The sequence below is a fragment of the Rhinoderma darwinii genome, chromosome 9 (genome assembly GCF_050947455.1).
Source record: "Rhinoderma darwinii isolate aRhiDar2 chromosome 9, aRhiDar2.hap1, whole genome shotgun sequence".
Lineage (NCBI taxonomy): Eukaryota > Metazoa > Chordata > Amphibia > Anura > Rhinodermatidae > Rhinoderma > Rhinoderma darwinii.
This window is the reverse complement of record NC_134695.1, coordinates 73,873,000-73,890,640: the sequence shown is the minus strand read 5'-3', so window position 1 is coordinate 73,890,640 and position 17,641 is coordinate 73,873,000. Positions and strand designations below refer to the sequence as shown.

The 17,641-nt window shown below is 42.9% G+C and overlaps 1 protein-coding gene across 4 annotated transcripts in view; it reads right to left on the bottom strand.

Moving 5' to 3' along the window:
* Window positions 1–17,641, bottom strand: part of SBF2 (SET binding factor 2) — a 210,325-nt gene that overhangs the window by 81,532 nt on the left and 111,152 nt on the right. For all 4 annotated transcript variants that reach the window (XM_075838160.1, XM_075838161.1, XM_075838162.1 and 1 more), the window contains exons 7-14: window positions 14,429–14,561; window positions 13,862–13,970; window positions 10,695–10,808; window positions 10,252–10,329; window positions 10,030–10,143; window positions 9,433–9,561; window positions 7,799–7,900; window positions 1,282–1,486 (exon numbers count right to left, since the gene is read on the bottom strand). In XM_075838160.1, coding sequence (XP_075694275.1) covers window positions 1,282–1,486; window positions 7,799–7,900; window positions 9,433–9,561; window positions 10,030–10,143; window positions 10,252–10,329; window positions 10,695–10,808; window positions 13,862–13,970; window positions 14,429–14,561 — 984 coding nt within the window. The remainder of the gene's footprint in view (window positions 1–1,281; window positions 1,487–7,798; window positions 7,901–9,432; window positions 9,562–10,029; window positions 10,144–10,251; window positions 10,330–10,694; window positions 10,809–13,861; window positions 13,971–14,428; window positions 14,562–17,641) is intronic.

The following is a 17,641-nucleotide window of genomic DNA, read 5'->3' as shown; positions in this document are numbered from 1 at the left end:
CCCTACCCCCTCTTAATATAGCATTGTGGCCGGTAGGCCCTATGGGTAAGCAGTGAGATCGTGAACAGCAGCGGATTGACCTTCAGGCTGTGCACGGATCCTGTTCAGCTTTTATGGTTTCCGAGGTTCCTATTTGAAAATCCTGGTAATGTCTCCTGGGAGCAAAACCCCAGACCTCAGCATATAAAGCAGAGGAGCTCCCGGCCCCAGGTAGTGAGGGGCTCAATGAGGAGAGAGAATTACACCCCCCAGCCTGACGGACAACACTTGCCGCACTTTCTCCCAGAGCTGGTTGGAGTGAGAATAAATCCTGAGACATTTACTGTAGATTTACCCTGGTCGTACATGGCGAGACGTCACCAATCCGACTGGACGTTACAATATGTTTCACTACGGGGGACGCTGAAAGGGGAACACACAGCAAGATATCTGCCATGACTGGACGGATAAAACCTTCTACAACCAATGGAAAAAAAAAATCTATTGAAAATGCAAATTAGCGGACGAGAAGCATCCCTACATCATTTTTATAGCTCCGCCTACTTCTATAGAGTCAGGGATGTTTGCGAGCAGATCCATCCCCCGACTGGCACTTTGCAGGACTGGATTATTAGGGGCCATCCTGATGTTTCCCTCTAAAGTACTATGTGCATGTGAGCCCTCTGGGCGCTTCTGAGTGGCTGGAACTTGTAGAGGGGAGGAGCCTGTGAGAAACTCATTTCCGGGTCAACGATTGGCTGTTCTGGTAGTCTTTTCCAGGGTACAATGAAGCCCTCTGGTCAGAGTTATTACGGGTCGGTTAGATGTAATAAATACAAAGTGGCTCGTCCTGGGTGTCAGGTTCCCTTTAAGGTCGTACCACACAAGTTTTCTGCTTGAAATTAAAAGTTTGCACAAACAGGCGCTGTACACACAATGCAGAAATTGTAATGGCCTGTTATTAGAGCGTCTATTGCAACCTCATACAGCGAGTCGTGCTGCAATTTATTACCACACTCAACATCTCTGCTTGAGGTCAGTGAATGGGAACATATCTGTTTATATCCAAAGGCTGAAAATCTGTACAGGCCTAATACTTCTCACAGCAGAGAGTTTCTTAAAACTGTATCAAGTCTAGACAGTCGTCTTTGAGCGAAACAGTTTTGACTCCACTCTGATACATTTTACCTGCACTGATACATTGTAACAAACTATCAGTGTAGGAGAGAGATCTGTGCTGCTGAGGTGTTTAGTACCAGCAGGTGACTGCGGATTCCAGGTCCTGACACACGGACGACTCACCCACAGGGGATCCGGCAGGAACGATGCACTTCTTCTCCAGCCGCGCCGCCAGCGTGGAGTTCTGGTTTTTATGGACTCCTTCTTGTATTAGTTCCTGGACTTTGAGGTCGTTGATCTTCAGGAAGGGCAGGATGTGGACACGTAAGTGGGATCCCTCTGTCGGCTTTGGGACTTTCTGGAATGCCATGTGGGGGTTTGGGTTTTCCTATAGAAAAAAGTGAAGCATTTACCGTTAGCTGAGCCGCTGCCGATTCCCACAAAATAAGCGATTTACAGAAGACGCGTTCAGCCACGACATTTACTTGTCATAAAGAGGCAGCGACACCAAAAGGGAAAGGTCCTACAAACACCAGTAATCTAACATAGAATGTGCAGGTAATAGGATGGGGACCCCTGCTCCGGACCCCCCATTTATTAGCCGCGGTGATAGCGGATTTTGTATTGACCTGCAGCCTCAGTGCATTATGTGGACGGCTCATTGATGTAGGAAAGCACCATAATTAGAGCCACATCCCTAGGGGTTCAGGCAGCAGTACCCCCACAATCAGCTCATCGTGGGGTTGGTTCTGTTGGCCCGGTCCTTTTACTTCCAAGTTTGATATATTCCGATCCAATGGGATTTCCAGACTGCAGTGTCACATTTGAATGTTACTGGGGGTCCCTATAGGCTCTTATGTTGGTTGTGTAATGTCCCTTCAGCTCATGTAAAAAAGCAAACACACATTTTACTGCACTGCGGGTGACGTCTCTACATCAGACTCCTAGACAGCGCCTATTATTAACTACATCTCCCACAATGCACTGCAGCTAAAAATATTTATTACAAACCAGTACAAGACAGGATGGAGATGTGAAATTCTGCAGCCTGAAAACAAATTGTAAACCACAATGATTGTGAATGTACAGCAGTGATATAATAGGAGCGGCTGATATCAGTCACATATATAGATGTAAGGACTGGAGGATATAATAGTACAGCAGTGATATAATAGGAGCGGCTGATATCAGTCACATATATAGATGTAAGGACTGGAGGATATAATAGTACAGCAGTGATATAAGAGGAGGGCTGATATCAGTCACATATATAGATGTAAGGACTGGAGGATATAATAGTACAGCAGTGATATAAGAGGAGGGCTGATATCAGTCACATATATAGATGTAAGGACTGGAGGATATAATAGTACAGCAGTGATATAAGTGGAGCGGCTGATATCAGTCATACATATAGATGTAAGGACTGGAGGATATAATAGTACAGCAGTGATATAAGAGGAGCGGCTGATATCAGTCACATATATAGATGTAAGGACTGGAGGATATAATAGTACAGCAGTGATATAAGAGGAGCGGCTGATATCAGTCACATATATAGATGTAAGGACTGGAGGATATAATAGTACAGCAGTGATATAAGAGGAGCGGCTGATATCAGTCACATATATAGATGTAAGGACTGGAGGATATAATAGTACAGCAGTGATATAAGAGGAGCGTCTGATATCAGTCACATATATAGATGTAAGGACTGGAGGATATAATAGTACAGCAGTGATATAAGAGGAGCGGCTGATATCAGTCACATATATAGGTGTAAGGTGTGGAGGATATAGTACAGCAGTGATATAAGAGGAGCGGCTGATATCAGTCACATATATAGATGTGAGGACTGGAGGATACAATAGTACAGCAGTGATATAGGAGGAGCGGCTGATATCAGTCACATATATAGATGTAAGGACTGGAGGATATAATAGTACAGCAGTGATATAAGAGGAGTGGCTGATATCAGTCACATATATAGATGTAAGGACTGGAGGATATAATAGTACAGCAGTGATATAAGAGGAGCGGCTGATATCAGTCACATATATAGATGTAAGGACTGGAGGATATAATAGTACAGCAGTGATATAAGAGGAGTGGCTGATATCAGTCACATATATAGATGTAAGGACTGGAGGATATAATAGTACAGCAGTGATATAAGAAGAGCGGCTGATATCAGTCACATATATAGGTGTAAGGAGTGGAGGATATAATAGTACAGCAGTGATATAAGAGGAGCGGCTGATATCAGTCACATATATAGATGTAAGGACTGGAGGATATAATAGTACAGCAGTGATATAAGAGGAGCTGCTGATATCAGTCACATATATAGATGTAAGGACTGGAGGATATAATAGTACATCAGTGATATAAGAGGAGCGGCTGATATCAGTCACATATATAGATGTAAGGACTGGAGGATATAATAGTACAGCAGTGATATAATAGGAGCGGCTGATATCAGTCACATATATAGATGTAAGGACTGGAGGATATAATAGTACAGCAGTGATATAAGAGGAGGGCTGATATCAGTCACATATATAGATGTAAGGACTGGAGGATATAATAGTACAGCAGTGATATAAGAGGAGCGGCTGATATCAGTCACATATATAGATGTAAGGAGTGGAGGATATAATAGTACAGCAGTGATATAAGAGGAGCGGCTGATATCAGTCACATATATAGATGTAAGGACTGGAGGATATAATAGTACAGCAGTGATATAAGAGGAGCGTCTGATATCAGTCACATATATAGATGTAAGGACTGGAGGATATAATAGTACAGCAGTGATATAAGAGGAGCGGCTGATATCAGTCACATATATAGATGTAAGGACTGGAGGATATAATAGTACAGCAGTGATATAAGAGGAGCGGCTGATATCAGTCACATATATAGATGTAAGGACTGGAGGATATAATAGTACAGCAGTGATATAAGAGGAGCGGCTGATATCAGTCACATATATAGATGTAAGGACTGGAGGATATAATAGTACAGCAGTGATATAAGAGGAGCGTCTGATATCAGTCACATATATAGATGTAAGGACTGGAGGATATAATAGTACAGCAGTGATATAAGAGGAGCGGCTGATATCAGTCACATATATAGGTGTAAGGTGTGGAGGATATAGTACAGCAGTGATATAAGAGGAGCGGCTGATATCAGTCACATATATAGATGTGAGGACTGGAGGATATAATAGTACAGCAGTGATATAGGAGGAGCGGCTGATATCAGTCACATATATAGATGTAAGGACTGGAGGATATAATAGTACAGCAGTGATATAAGAGGAGTGGCTGATATCAGTCACATATATAGATGTAAGGACTGGAGGATATAATAGTACAGCAGTGATATAAGAAGAGCGGCTGATATCAGTCACATATATAGGTGTAAGGAGTGGAGGATATAATAGTACAGCAGTGATATAAGAGGAGCGGCTGATATCAGTCACATATATAGATGTAAGGAGTGGAGGATATAATAGTACAGCAGTGATATAAGAGGAGCGGCTGATATCAGTCACATATATAGATGTAAGGACTGGAGGGTATAATAGTACAGCAGTGATATAAGAGGAGCGGCTGATATCAGTCACATATATAGATGTAAGTACTGGAGGATATAATAGTACAGCAGTGATATAAGAGGAGCGGATGATATCAGTCACATATATAGATGTAAGGACTGGAGTATATAATAGTACAGCAGTGATATAAGAGGAGCGGCTGATATCGGTCACATATATAGATGTAAGGACTGGAGGATATAATAGTACAGCAGTGATATAAGAGGAGCGGCTGATATCAGTCATATATAGATGTAAGGACAGGAGGATATAATAGTACAGCAGTGATATAAGAGGAGCTGCTGATATCAGTCACATATATAGATGTAAGGACTGGAGGATATAATAGTACATCAGTGATATAAGAGGAGCGGCTGATATCAGTCACATATATAGATGTAAGGACTGGAGGATATAATAGTACAGCAGTGATATAATAGGAGCGGCTGATATCAGTCACATATATAGATGTAAGGACTGGAGGATATAATAGTACAGCAGTGATATAAGAGGAGGGCTGATATCAGTCACATATATAGATGTAAGGACAGGAGGATATAATAGTACAGCAGTGATATAAGAGGAGCGGCTGATATCAGTCACATATATAGATGTAAGGACTGGAGGATATAATAGTACAGCAGTGATATAAGAGGAGCGGCTGATATCAGTCACATATATAGATGTAAGGACTGGAGGATATAATAGTACAGCAGTGATATAAGAGGAGTGGCTGAGATCGGTCACATATATAGATGTAAGGACTGGAGGATATAATAGTACAGCAGTGTTATAAGAGGAGCGGCTGATATCGGTCACATATATAGATGTAAGGACTGGAGGATATAATAGTACAGCAGTGATATAAGAGGAGCGGCTGATATCAGTCATATATAGATGTAAGGACAGGAGGATATAATAGTACAGCAGTGATATAAGAGGAGCGGCTGATATCAGTCACATATATATAGATGTTGGGACTGGAGGATATAATAGTACAGCAGTGATATAAGAGGAGCGGCTGATATCAGTCACATATATAGATGTAAGGACTGGAGGATATAATAGTACAGCAGTGTTATAAGAGGAGCGGCTGATATCAGTCACATATAGATGTAAGGACTGGAGGATATAATAGTACAGCAGTGATATAAGAGGAGCGACTGATATCAGTCACATATATAGGTGTAAGGTGTGGAGGATATAGTACAGCAGCGATATAAGAGGAGCGGCTGATATCAGGCACATATATAGATGTAAGGACTGGGGGATATAATAGTACAGCAGTGATATAAGAGGAGCGGCTGATATCAGTCACATATATAGATGTAAGGACTGGAGGATATAATAGTACAGCAGTGATATAAGAAGAGAGGCTGATATCAGTCACATATATAGATGTAAGGACTGGAGGATATAATAGTACAGCAGTGTTATAAGAGGAGCGGCTGATATCAGGCACATATATAGATGTGAGGACTGGAGGATATAATAGTACAGCAGTGATATAAGAGGAGCGGCTGATATCAGTCACATATATAGATGTAAGGACTGGAGGATATAATAGTACAGCAGTGATATAAGAGGAGCGGCTGATATCAGTCACATATATAGATGTAAGGACAGGAGGATATAATAGTACAGCAGTGATAGGAGCGGCTGATATCAGTCACATATATAGATGTAAGGACTGGAGGATATAATAGTACAGCAGTGATAGGAGCGGCTGATATCAGTCACATATATAGATGTAAGGACTGGAGGATATAATAGTACAGCAGTGATATAAGAGGAGCGGCTGATATCAGTCACATATATAGATGTAAGGACAGGAGGATATAATAGTACAGCAGTGATAGGAGCGGCTGATATCAGTCACATATATAGATGTAAGGACTGGAGGATATAATAGTACAGCAGTGATAGGAGCGGCTGATATCAGTCACATATATATATATATATATATATATATATATATATATATATATATATATATATATATATAGATTCATTGCATTGATTAACATTACAGACAGCCTCTCTGAAGCCTGAAACGGCTGATAACAGGGAGCAGTGGATTGTATTCACCAGTCCTACAGTTACAGCTCTTCACCGGCTGATAACAGAGAGCAATATCCTGAATAAGGGTGCAGAGCAGAAATAAAAATCCTATAGGTGTATAAGTGAGGCTTTGCGTACAGGGCCTATAGTGTATGTGGGACGCGGGGAGCTCGGCTCTCACAGATCAGAACATTCCTGAGAAGTAAAACAAACACGGGGTTAGGGGTCTGCGCTGTGTATGTTGATGCTGAGGACGGGATTGTGCAGGGATTATCGTGCTCTCATTCACATCCGTTCACATTCCTGACAATGCAAAACATGTTACAAAATAATAAAAGAGGAAAATTGGACGTCTCTCCGATGCAGCGACAGAAGTATCGTGGACGCGGTTACTGGAGCGCATCACGGGGGGAGATATGATGGGTCTGAACTCCAGTGACGGCACCTGCTGGGATATCATCACGACTTACAATGCGATCCCCTAATATACTATGTGTAAAGACGGAGCTTCACTTTAACCAGCTGACTGATAGTCTGGCAATGATGACAGCCTGATAATCTGGAATGTGGCGGGCGGGCGGCTGCTTCAGCACACGATACAGCTACAGCTGGACTGGGAGCGGATAGAAGTAATTCTTATATACTCCTCTACACCCATCTGATAATCCGGCACTTATTCAGTCTCATGTTATTAGATTTAGCTTAGTCTCTGATCCTGTGCCGATCATTTCTAATTCTATAACTTCTTACAAAAAAGATCCCCCAACGTGACAGTCAGGGGGACAGAAAAAGTGAGCCCCATATCCGGCACACCGTACACACAAGAGACTCTCTGCCCGGACTGCAAGGAGTTAATGTGTGACGCATATAAGACCCGACCTTTACCAGCTCCTGACTGGCACTATGCAGTACTCCTTAATAGCCACAATATCACCATTCAGGGTATTACGGCACCGGTAATAAATGGGACCTGTGATCACTTCCCGTTAAATCTGATCAATCACTGCAACATAAAGAAGGAGAGAGGAGCCTTACGTTCTTGAAGAGTTGCTCTGCCAGCTCCTTCACGCGTTTTAGCGTCTCCTGAGCGTCGCAGTTTTCTTCTTCTTTAATTCTTTCCACTTCAAAGGAAACCAGCTGCGTGCGAAACATTCAACAAGAGCATTCAGAAGAACAAGCAACGCCAAGATTGGGCTGTCAATTAAATTGCTGTATACTCTGGTCACAGCCAAAGCTGCATTCAGACTAGAAATCTATCAGCACTTTTTCCCCCTAATAATATAGCCTTGATCCCATGATGCATTGCACCTATTCATTTTTTTTTAAACATCAGACTAATCTGCACAGCTTGACACCTCATCTCCCACAATGCACCACCACAGAGGACGCTTTGTGCAAACATTGATGCGTGCAGCGTGAAAGCCAACAGGAAACCAGCAGAATTATGAATACAGCTCTGGATGTCACTGGCGAGCTTTGCTTTAAGGGGCAGCTGTTCCTCTGCACAGGGCCCATTCATTTTACAGTTCTGTCACTTTAAGAGAACCACTTAAATCCTAATAATTTTTTACAGCGTGTCTTTAGCCCTATAAAGTGATAAGAGCCGCTCCAGCACTGAAGTCCGGATGACCGCGCTGCTCCGAGAGGTTTATTTACCTCCCGCTCTACTTATTACAGTCTATAAACCGAGCGCGGCATCAAGCCACAGATTTTATTTGCTCCGGGCAAACAGATTTCAAAGTCATGCAGCTGTTAATAGAAGGCAATAGAAACTGCTCAGAAAATATCCCAGCGCCCAATTTGGAAACGCTTTCAGAAGCGATGGCGAGGTCGGCCCTGGAGATCCGCCTGAAACCAATTACTACCAATTAAACATAAAAGACGCTAATGGAAATCAGTTCTGTTAAGGAAATGTGCAGGGCGGCCCCTGAACGACATCTAAGGCGGAGCGCGCCATACTCATGGACACAGAAAAACAAGAGCGGCTTATGGAAAGTGTTCCCTTCCTGCTCCTAAATACCAGCGACCCCCGCCCCAAATAATGCGCTTTATACAATGTCAGTAGCTCATTTAAAGGGGTCCTCCGCCCGTTATATGTAAAGTTCTGTACAACACGGGAGGTCCAGGTGCTGCGGCTATAATTCGGAGGATATAATGCGCTTATATTACGGCCTTGTGAAACCGGCATAAAGGAGTTTTCCCGTTTTCTGTATATTATATATAGCGTATAATGTAAAGTTCTGAAAATTTCTGATATTCTTGTGTTACAATCCCTTACCATTTCAAGATCTCTGCTTGCGATCAATGGATGGAAACATCCTTGTTTAAATCCCCAGGCATAAACCTGCGTGGACCTAATCATTTTCACAGCTGAGGGTTTGTTACATTTGTACCCAGGCCATACAATTCTCCGTAAGGTAGACTGTTTGGACTGCAGGCTGATACATTAGAGCAAACTATCAGGACCGTAGGTAAGTGAGATTTGCACTGCTGAGGTATTGGTAGAGTCTGGTACACTGTAACAAACCTTCTGCTGTGAGAAGTAATAGGTTTAAAGCCTCCGAATGTAAAACAATATCTGCTGATGGATCTCCCTTGGCCCCTCCAAACCGAATGCTGGATAGTAATAAATATGTGGTGGTGTTGTGTGATAGGGAAACTCTTCTCACCTCATCAAACAGATCGCAGGCTCGGTACGGAGGTCCTCGCTCTGAGACAAAGCCGGCGAACGCCATCCCGTTCAGCACTTTAGTGAGGAAGTCGTTCTCTATTAAACCGCGCTGTCCCAGGAAGGCAGCCTGCAGGGAGGGGGAGAAGATGAGCACAAGTATGCTGGGGGTTGTAGTTCTTGGCCCCTCGCTCATTATTACCCTGGGGTGGGCCCTTTGCGGTGACAGCAGATTTGCAGGTATCGGCCTTTACCTGTTCGCAGCACGGAAATCTCCGTATTTTGTTTGCAGTTTTATTTGACTTTTTTCTTCTTGGATTATTGGAGCAGCAACAGATGAAAGGAATAGAAATATCTGGTTTATATTCCAGTGGTCAGAGGTCTGACCGGCTCCGAGCACAGCGGGCGATAATCCGCTAAATTATGAGAAAACTCCAAAATGCACCACATCACAGCCTGCGCGCTGAAGACACTGAACCAGCAGGGGGTGGCAGTGTGACCTGGGAGCTAACAGGCAGGATTGTAAATGCAGCTCTAGAAGTGACTGGAGTCCAAATGAGATGTCACTCATGAGGGCACAGATTTATTTTGCCGTTACCTTGTGGAAGTGTATGACGGGTTCTGCGTGTATTCTGATGAGTTGAAGGCAGGAACGGTATCCCTGAAATATCTGGGCAAACAATCTGAGGAAGACGGCGCGCACCTCTTTATCCTGGGGGGGGGGAGGAGGTAAGGAAGACGAGTCAGCGGCAGCAAAAAGGTCAAATACACCGAGCATTTATACATCTCACTGGGTCGTATGAGAACAGCCAATTCTTACCAGCATTTTAACGTGGGACAAAGACGTGCGCAGCGGGGGGAAGGCGTAATCTGCCACTTCAAGATCCGGATGAAGAACCTGAGCAGGAAAAAAAGACATCATAGAATTCTAACAAAAGATTATATGTAGTTCCAGTTTTATGTAAAGTTTAAATTCTTCAGCATTTTCAACATCTCTGCTTCTGGTCAGTGAATTGGAACATTATTGCTTACATCCAGAGGCTGAAAAGCCGTATAGATGTAATACTTCTCAAAGCGGAGTGTTTGTTACAATTGTATCCACTTTAGACAATTCTCTAAGTCAAATACACAGCACAAATCTATCTTCTGTCCTGATAGTTTGTTACAATGTATCGGTCCAGACTGGATACAATTACATTGCAGGAGTGCATTATAAGGGACGGTTTCTGTCTCGTACATGGCGGCGCAGGATCATGGACTTACAAGGGAGAGGGCGGTCTGCGTCTGGTGGAGCAGGGGTTCAGGCAGCTGTGACAGGTGGATACATTCAGGTATCTTTATGGTCCCCCCGTCCAGATCTGCAATGATCACATCGAGCTGGAACAATAGAAGCGTGAAGTTGTAACACGGCCTGGTAACAGTCACACATTCATAGCGGCAGCGGATATCACACTACATTATAAGGGACACGTCAGGCTGGATGAAGGTGCGGCTGTAATAGCGGAGCCCCATCACATGTAGGACCCTTCATCAGGTAGAATGAATGAGAACAATATTGCGGCCTGATGAAGGGAACGATCTAACCCCGACACACAATACGTGACATAAATGAAGGGACAATGTAACAGCGGGCGATGAAGCAGTGGTAAAACGTCTCATACTCCTCTTGTATTTTTACTATTCCAGTGGCTGGTGGAGCGCGGCCGCAGAGGGCCCTGGTGCAAAAACAGTATATGGGCCCCTTGCACTTGAAGCGCTGAACATGGAGCGCCCCCTCACGTCTCTCCTATAATCCACCAATCATTGTGAGCGATGAAATGACTCAGTTGCTTACAGGTCATCTAATAGACAGTGGGGTGCTACTTTTTAGTTGAAAGTGGCCCCATTACCTACTGGGCTCTGGGCAGCTGCACATACGGTATATATACCCCGACGTCTATAAGCAGAATTCACAACGTGAGCGCTTCTTAGCGGTGGTTCCCCATATTGAATATCCTTTTTTATCTATCCAGGTCTACTGCTACGCTCGTCCTTCCTACATATAATTACGCAGCGGCTCGACCCTGGGAGAAGAGCGAGTGAACCAGTCCTTATGGAGCTCGCAATGTTTTGCTATATCATCGATAATGCTGCAGAAGTCTTGTTTGCTGATTAAAACTGTGAATCTTCCACAATGTGGTCACTTGCAGTGCCGCTTTTCACCACAGGTGGCGCTGTGGACACTGATGGAACAGCCCGAGAAAGTTTAGCAGAGATTTGATGCGATCAGAAACGCAGCTCTCTGAAATTAAAACGCCTTTTGACTAAAGGGTCCCCCAAAAGTGGCAGACCCCTCGATTTACTCCGCAAGACAAGCGCTATAATATTTACTCTTCTGGTACCTGCAGCTGCAATCCCTTTAAGGGAAGCCCCCCTGCTCTTATACAGATTGCACAGAAGATGATTATGACTTAGTGATGTCCAGATAATCAGGTGCTGCAGGTACAGAGGTCGGTCTGTGGCTTAGTGGAGTCTATTCCTTGGGGACAATGATATTGGGCTATAAATTCCCAGATTTTGGCACCTGTCTCTCCAGCTCTCCTCCGCCAAATGATGGGATTCCACTCCTGGCGACACGGCTGGATAAAACCAGTTCTTAATGCATGTCAGACATATGGAATGAATCCCATTTTCTATGCCCCACTGCTACTATTCATATCAATACATCCTGTACATAACACGGGATCATCACTCATAAATCAGCAGCAAACATGTGAAAAACTCAAGTTATTTAAAGGATTTGTCCTTTCAGGACCCCCCCGCCCCCCCCCGTATTCATCAACTCAGCCCTAAAAATGTAACTTATGTTAATTTTGAATAGCGATGGTCCGGGAAGAGGCGGCGATGACAAGATGAATGGTCGGACACGTCAAACGTGCCAGGAGTTAAAAAAAAAAAAAAAAGACACCGTGTACTAAAGGGACTTGACATGGAGCGATAAATCCAGCTCTCGGCACCTGTCGTACAAGGAGCTCGCGGCCAGATGAAGGGTGAGACTCCCGGCTATGCTCTGGATAAAACCAGTTTCCGATACTTGTGAAACATATGGGACTAATAAGGTCACTTACAGCACGGTGAGCGATGTCTTACATGGTGACGCTCCACCTCGCATTAACATCAGCTCCAAGGTCAGGACATATAAACTCCAGCACCTTTGTAATACATCATCACTATTTTCGCACATATTTTACAGGTAATTTTTACTCGTGGTGCCTGGAAACAGTCAACAAGTTGTTAAAATTTATTTTGGATTTTGTTTATTTAGTCCTTTGAGTACAGCAAATTCAGTGAGTAAAGTGACCTTCTGGGGTTTGGGAAATTTGTCAGAGGCCCTCAGCTCTCGTCCGAGAAAAGTGACTTTTCAGAGGACCAATGTTGACGGCCGCCAAAGACCAGTTACCCTAAAGGGGGTTTTACACGGGGCGATTATTGGGCAGATCATTAGTTCATATAACGCTCGTTGTGGATAATTGTCCTGTGTAAACAGATCAGTGATCAGCAGATGAAGGAGCAAACGCCGGATCATCTGCAGGTCGTATCGTTTTAAAAAAGTAAAATATTCTGTTGTCGGCAGCGCATCTTGGTGTGTAAACAGGGAGACGCGCTGCCGACATGATAGTAATGTATGGGTACGAGGGATCGGAGTAATGACCGCTCGTCCCCATCCATAGCTCCGTGTGACAAGAGCAAACGAGCGCCGATCAATGATGACTCATTGATCGGCGCTCGCTGCACCGGCCGAATATCGTAAAAGGCCCTTTAGTTGGTGATCTCTGAACAAAAATCTGAAGGGGAATGCCGGGCGGCTTCAGTAATCAGGGACATCCCACCACTCCAAAACTCTGACCTGTCTTTGTGATACTCATTAGCAAGATCTCTTTTTGGTTTTGTTATTATGGCTTGTGTCTCCACTTAGTACTCGGAGAGCTCAGGGGTGTACTATTAAAGGACAGTGACATACCCTGAAGCTTGCAGCCCAGCCCCTGAACACTAGATGTCAGTATAAGGTATATTAGGTGCACATAGGAACCAGGCTGTCTGGTGTATTAGGGTTTAATGAGCCAATGAGATTGGAGTACACCCCTGGATACTCAGAGTACTAAACTGAAAAGTCATAATTACAATAAAAACCCCATAATTAGATGTTCATGATGATGATATATTACAAAGATGCGAGATTTCACACTAGAAGACCACGGAACGGATTTTAATAAAGATAGAAATTATATAAAGTAATTGCATAACTAGCAATTCTCTCATATTCGAGTACCAGAAAGATTCTTCACAAGCAAAAGTGACCGATGATGTTCCCGGAGACGTTCCCCACCACTTCTGTCCTGGACTGGTCTAACCTGACAGCAAATATTATGTATTTTGAGTTGCCCTCTTACCAGGTCGTGGAGTTCGGAGCAGAAGACAGAATGAACCCCGATAATAAATGGAGTGGGGGAGCTGAGGACTTCGAGGAGCTGTGCAGGAAGGATGGGGATATAGGGGTAGCTGGAAAACACAAATGTTAGAAAAAAAATTGGAGAAAATGTGACGGAAGAAAAAAATAACAGACTTCAATGGCTGACGAAATTAGTTTTGTTGTAAGGAAAGGATTAGTAAAAATGGCTAACAATGTGCAAATAGGAAGAAAAAAAAAGAAAAAAAAAGGAAAAAGGGAAAAAAGAAAAAGAAAAAGAAGAAAAAAAGAAAGAAAAAAAAAAAAAGGAAAAAAAAGGAAAAAAGAAACAAAAAGGAAAAAAAGAAAAAAGAAAGGAGAAAAAGAAAAGAGAAAAAGAAAAGAGAAAAAGAAAACGAAAAAAAAAAAAAGAAAATACGGTCGTCTGACCTAAATTCATAATGTGCCTATCGTGAGCGTTCCACCCAACCTGGCCTAATATGGGGGACCACCTCAGATTTGGGATCCCGATGGCACCGCTGCGTCAGTTCAGGAGCCGCCTCCATCTTACCTATACTTTAATGGGAACATTAGAGCCTCGAGTGCTCGGCAGGCATCACTGAGTCGCTGGAAACTGGAGGAATGGAAAAGGACTTTGTTTTCGGTCAGAACGGCGCACAAGAGGCTGAGAACGTTCTGGATTCCTACAACAAAAAGATCAAAAAAGTTATTAAGAAAACAAAAACAAATAAATTCCAAGTATCGACCTGCGCCAATCTGCATACAATGATTGGAATACACATCAGAAAATCTGTGTCACATTTGGTGATTTGGCTTCGGAGACCAGGAGGAGATGATGGGCATCCGGGGTCAATCCCAAGAAATGCCATCGGTTTCTCATTCAAATTGTTTATCATCAATTTCATGGAAGTCACAATCCTCGAATTATATTCAGTACAGACAAGATACTTTTATTAAAAGGAGTTACGTTTTGCAACTTCCTAATATACTTCGTGTTTCAATTCCTCACCATTTTTTAGGATCCCTGCTTGCTTCGGTGAATGGGAACATTATTGGTTAAATTAAGTGGCTGAAAGCCTTTACAGAAAAAATACTCCTCACAGCTGAGAGATTGTTACAATGCATCAGTCTAGACAATCCTCTGACAGCTATACACATGAGCAGGACAAATCCTGACTGTCCTGACCAAACGGTTTGTTTCAATGTATCAGTGCAGGGAAAAGTGTGGAGACCAGGCTGTTTACTTCACAGAGTATTGGCTAAATTGGACACATCTGTGAGAAATATGAGGTCTGTGAAGGCTTTCCTCTGGATGTAAGCAAGAATGTTCATATTCCCTGACAGCAAGCAGAGATCTTGAAACTGGTGAGGAATTAAAACACAGAGTATATTAAAAAGTTGCTGAACTTTTCATTATGCAATGATTAAAACCTCTAAAACAATAAAAATTTCCACTCAATGCCAGCATGCAGAGATCTTGAAAAAGACAGGCATTCTATTATACTTTTGGTCAAGGCTTCATCACTGAGACATCTGCGGTCAGTAAAATGAAAAATTCTTATTTCGTTCCAGACGCTACAAACCCTTTTCGCTCAGGTGACGTGTTTTTTTTTTACAATGTGTCTTTGCAGGACCTAGGCCTGCTTACATAGTTTGTGTGTTTGTTACAATGTATCAGTGTTGGTACAAACTATTATTCTGGAGTCCATGGTAGGAGAGATATCTGGGCTGCTGCAGTTTTTATCTCACGGGATTACCTACATACATTATAACAAAGCTCTGACAGGTTTCTGGCCTCTGAACTCTGACCATTTCCAGTCAAGACAGAAAGCAGAGATCTTAAAAAAAGGTGAAGAATTAAAACATACAGTATATTAGAAAATGTCAGAATGTTTCATTATACAGGAGACTGGTTATGGATTTGTTCCTTTTCTTAGATTTTACTCTCTGGTAACTGAACACGTCTCAGACACGACATTGAGCGCGGTCCCGGTCGGATTCCGCTGATGGACTCGAATCCGGTTGACAACCCGGAATAAATGGAAGATATCGACTTCCTTCTGTTTTTTGTTTTTTTTATTAATAAACAACTTAATAGAGAACACAGAAAAAACATCCTGATGTCACAAACACATCAATCTCTCCTTCCTGTTGTGTCCCGCGGCTCAGAGATAAACACGCGGCCCCTCGGAGGTGAAGTTTATGTATAGGAAACGGCTCCCCCTCTCCGGCATCGGCACCGGCTATTTTTATAGGATGAGTCTATAGCAGATCGGATGAGGAATAGTGTGAAGGTCACAACTACTACACAAGTCGCAGGGCGATATCCCCTTAAAGGGGTATTCCCATCCCATCCCACACCTTCTCGGTATATCACTCATAACTTTTGTATTTTTTTTTGCGGGACGAGTTGTAGATTTTTTTTAGACGTCATTTTACGGTGCATATAAAGATAACTTAAGTTATACAAATTTTTTATAATGGCAGAAACAATGATGAAATATTCCACCATAGTTAAAAAAAAAAAAATGTAAAGACCATTTACCGTGATTGACAAATCATTGTGAGTACGACGATACCCGATATGTAGCAGTTTAATAACTTTTAAATCAATAAAAAAATATATTAAATGATTGTGTTTATTCAATATTGGTCTTTATTTATTTATAAACCTTATTACTTTTAACTATTTTAAACTGCAATATAATATAATATATCTATAGGACATTACATTACGGCTGCTCATATACAATGCTAAGCTACTCCCTAACAGAGACTTTTACTGATCGGTGTTGAGCACAGTGCAGAAAGAGTTAAATGACAACGATCTCATTTTTCTCCGATCCCGTCCATTAGCGATGGAGGGCGGATGTGAATCGCAACCATCCCTCAGCGGGTGATCGCGCAGGTGCAGCGTCTGAGACCCGTGCGATCAACATCACGTACTGTACATGTATGTCGGGATGCGAAAGGAGACGTTTCCTGCGATGTAAATGTACATGACTCTGCAAGAAGGGGTTAAAATAAACCTAACGTTAAAAACAAGAAAAACTGAGATCACGTGAAGTTACCGGCCCAAAGTCTGAGGCTGCACTACTGAGAGATACGGAGGCTGAACTACTGAGAGATTCTGAGGCTGCACTACTGAGAGATACTGAGGCTGAACTACTGAGAGATACTGAGGCTGAACTACTGAGAGATTCTGAGGCTGCACTACTGAGAGATACTGAGGCTGAACTACTGAGAGATACTGAGGCTGAACTACTGAGAGATACTGAGGCTGAACTACTGAGAGATTCTGAGGCTGCACTACTGAGAGATACTGAGGCTGAACTACTGAGAGATACTGAGGCTGCACTACTGAGAGATACTGAGGCTGCACTACTGAGAGATACTGAGGCTGCACTACTGAGAGATACTGAGGCTGCACTACTGAGAGATACTGAGGCTGCACTACTGAGAGATACTGAGGCTGCACTACTGAGAGATACTGAGGCTGCACTACTGAGAGATTCTGAGGACGTGTCCGCTTGTGTGGATTCAGATCACCAAACACATAAATACCCATAACTGACACTATACAAGCCAGATAGGATGTAGATGATGATGTCATCAGAAGTGCTCAGTAGTGCAGCCTCAGGCCTGGAACTTCAAGTCATCAGATCTCAGCCTAGAAGATAATAAAACACACACATTCCACATTTTTAATGTACAGTAAAGGGGCTTTAACAGGGGTCTTCTGGTAACAGACGGAAAAAATACA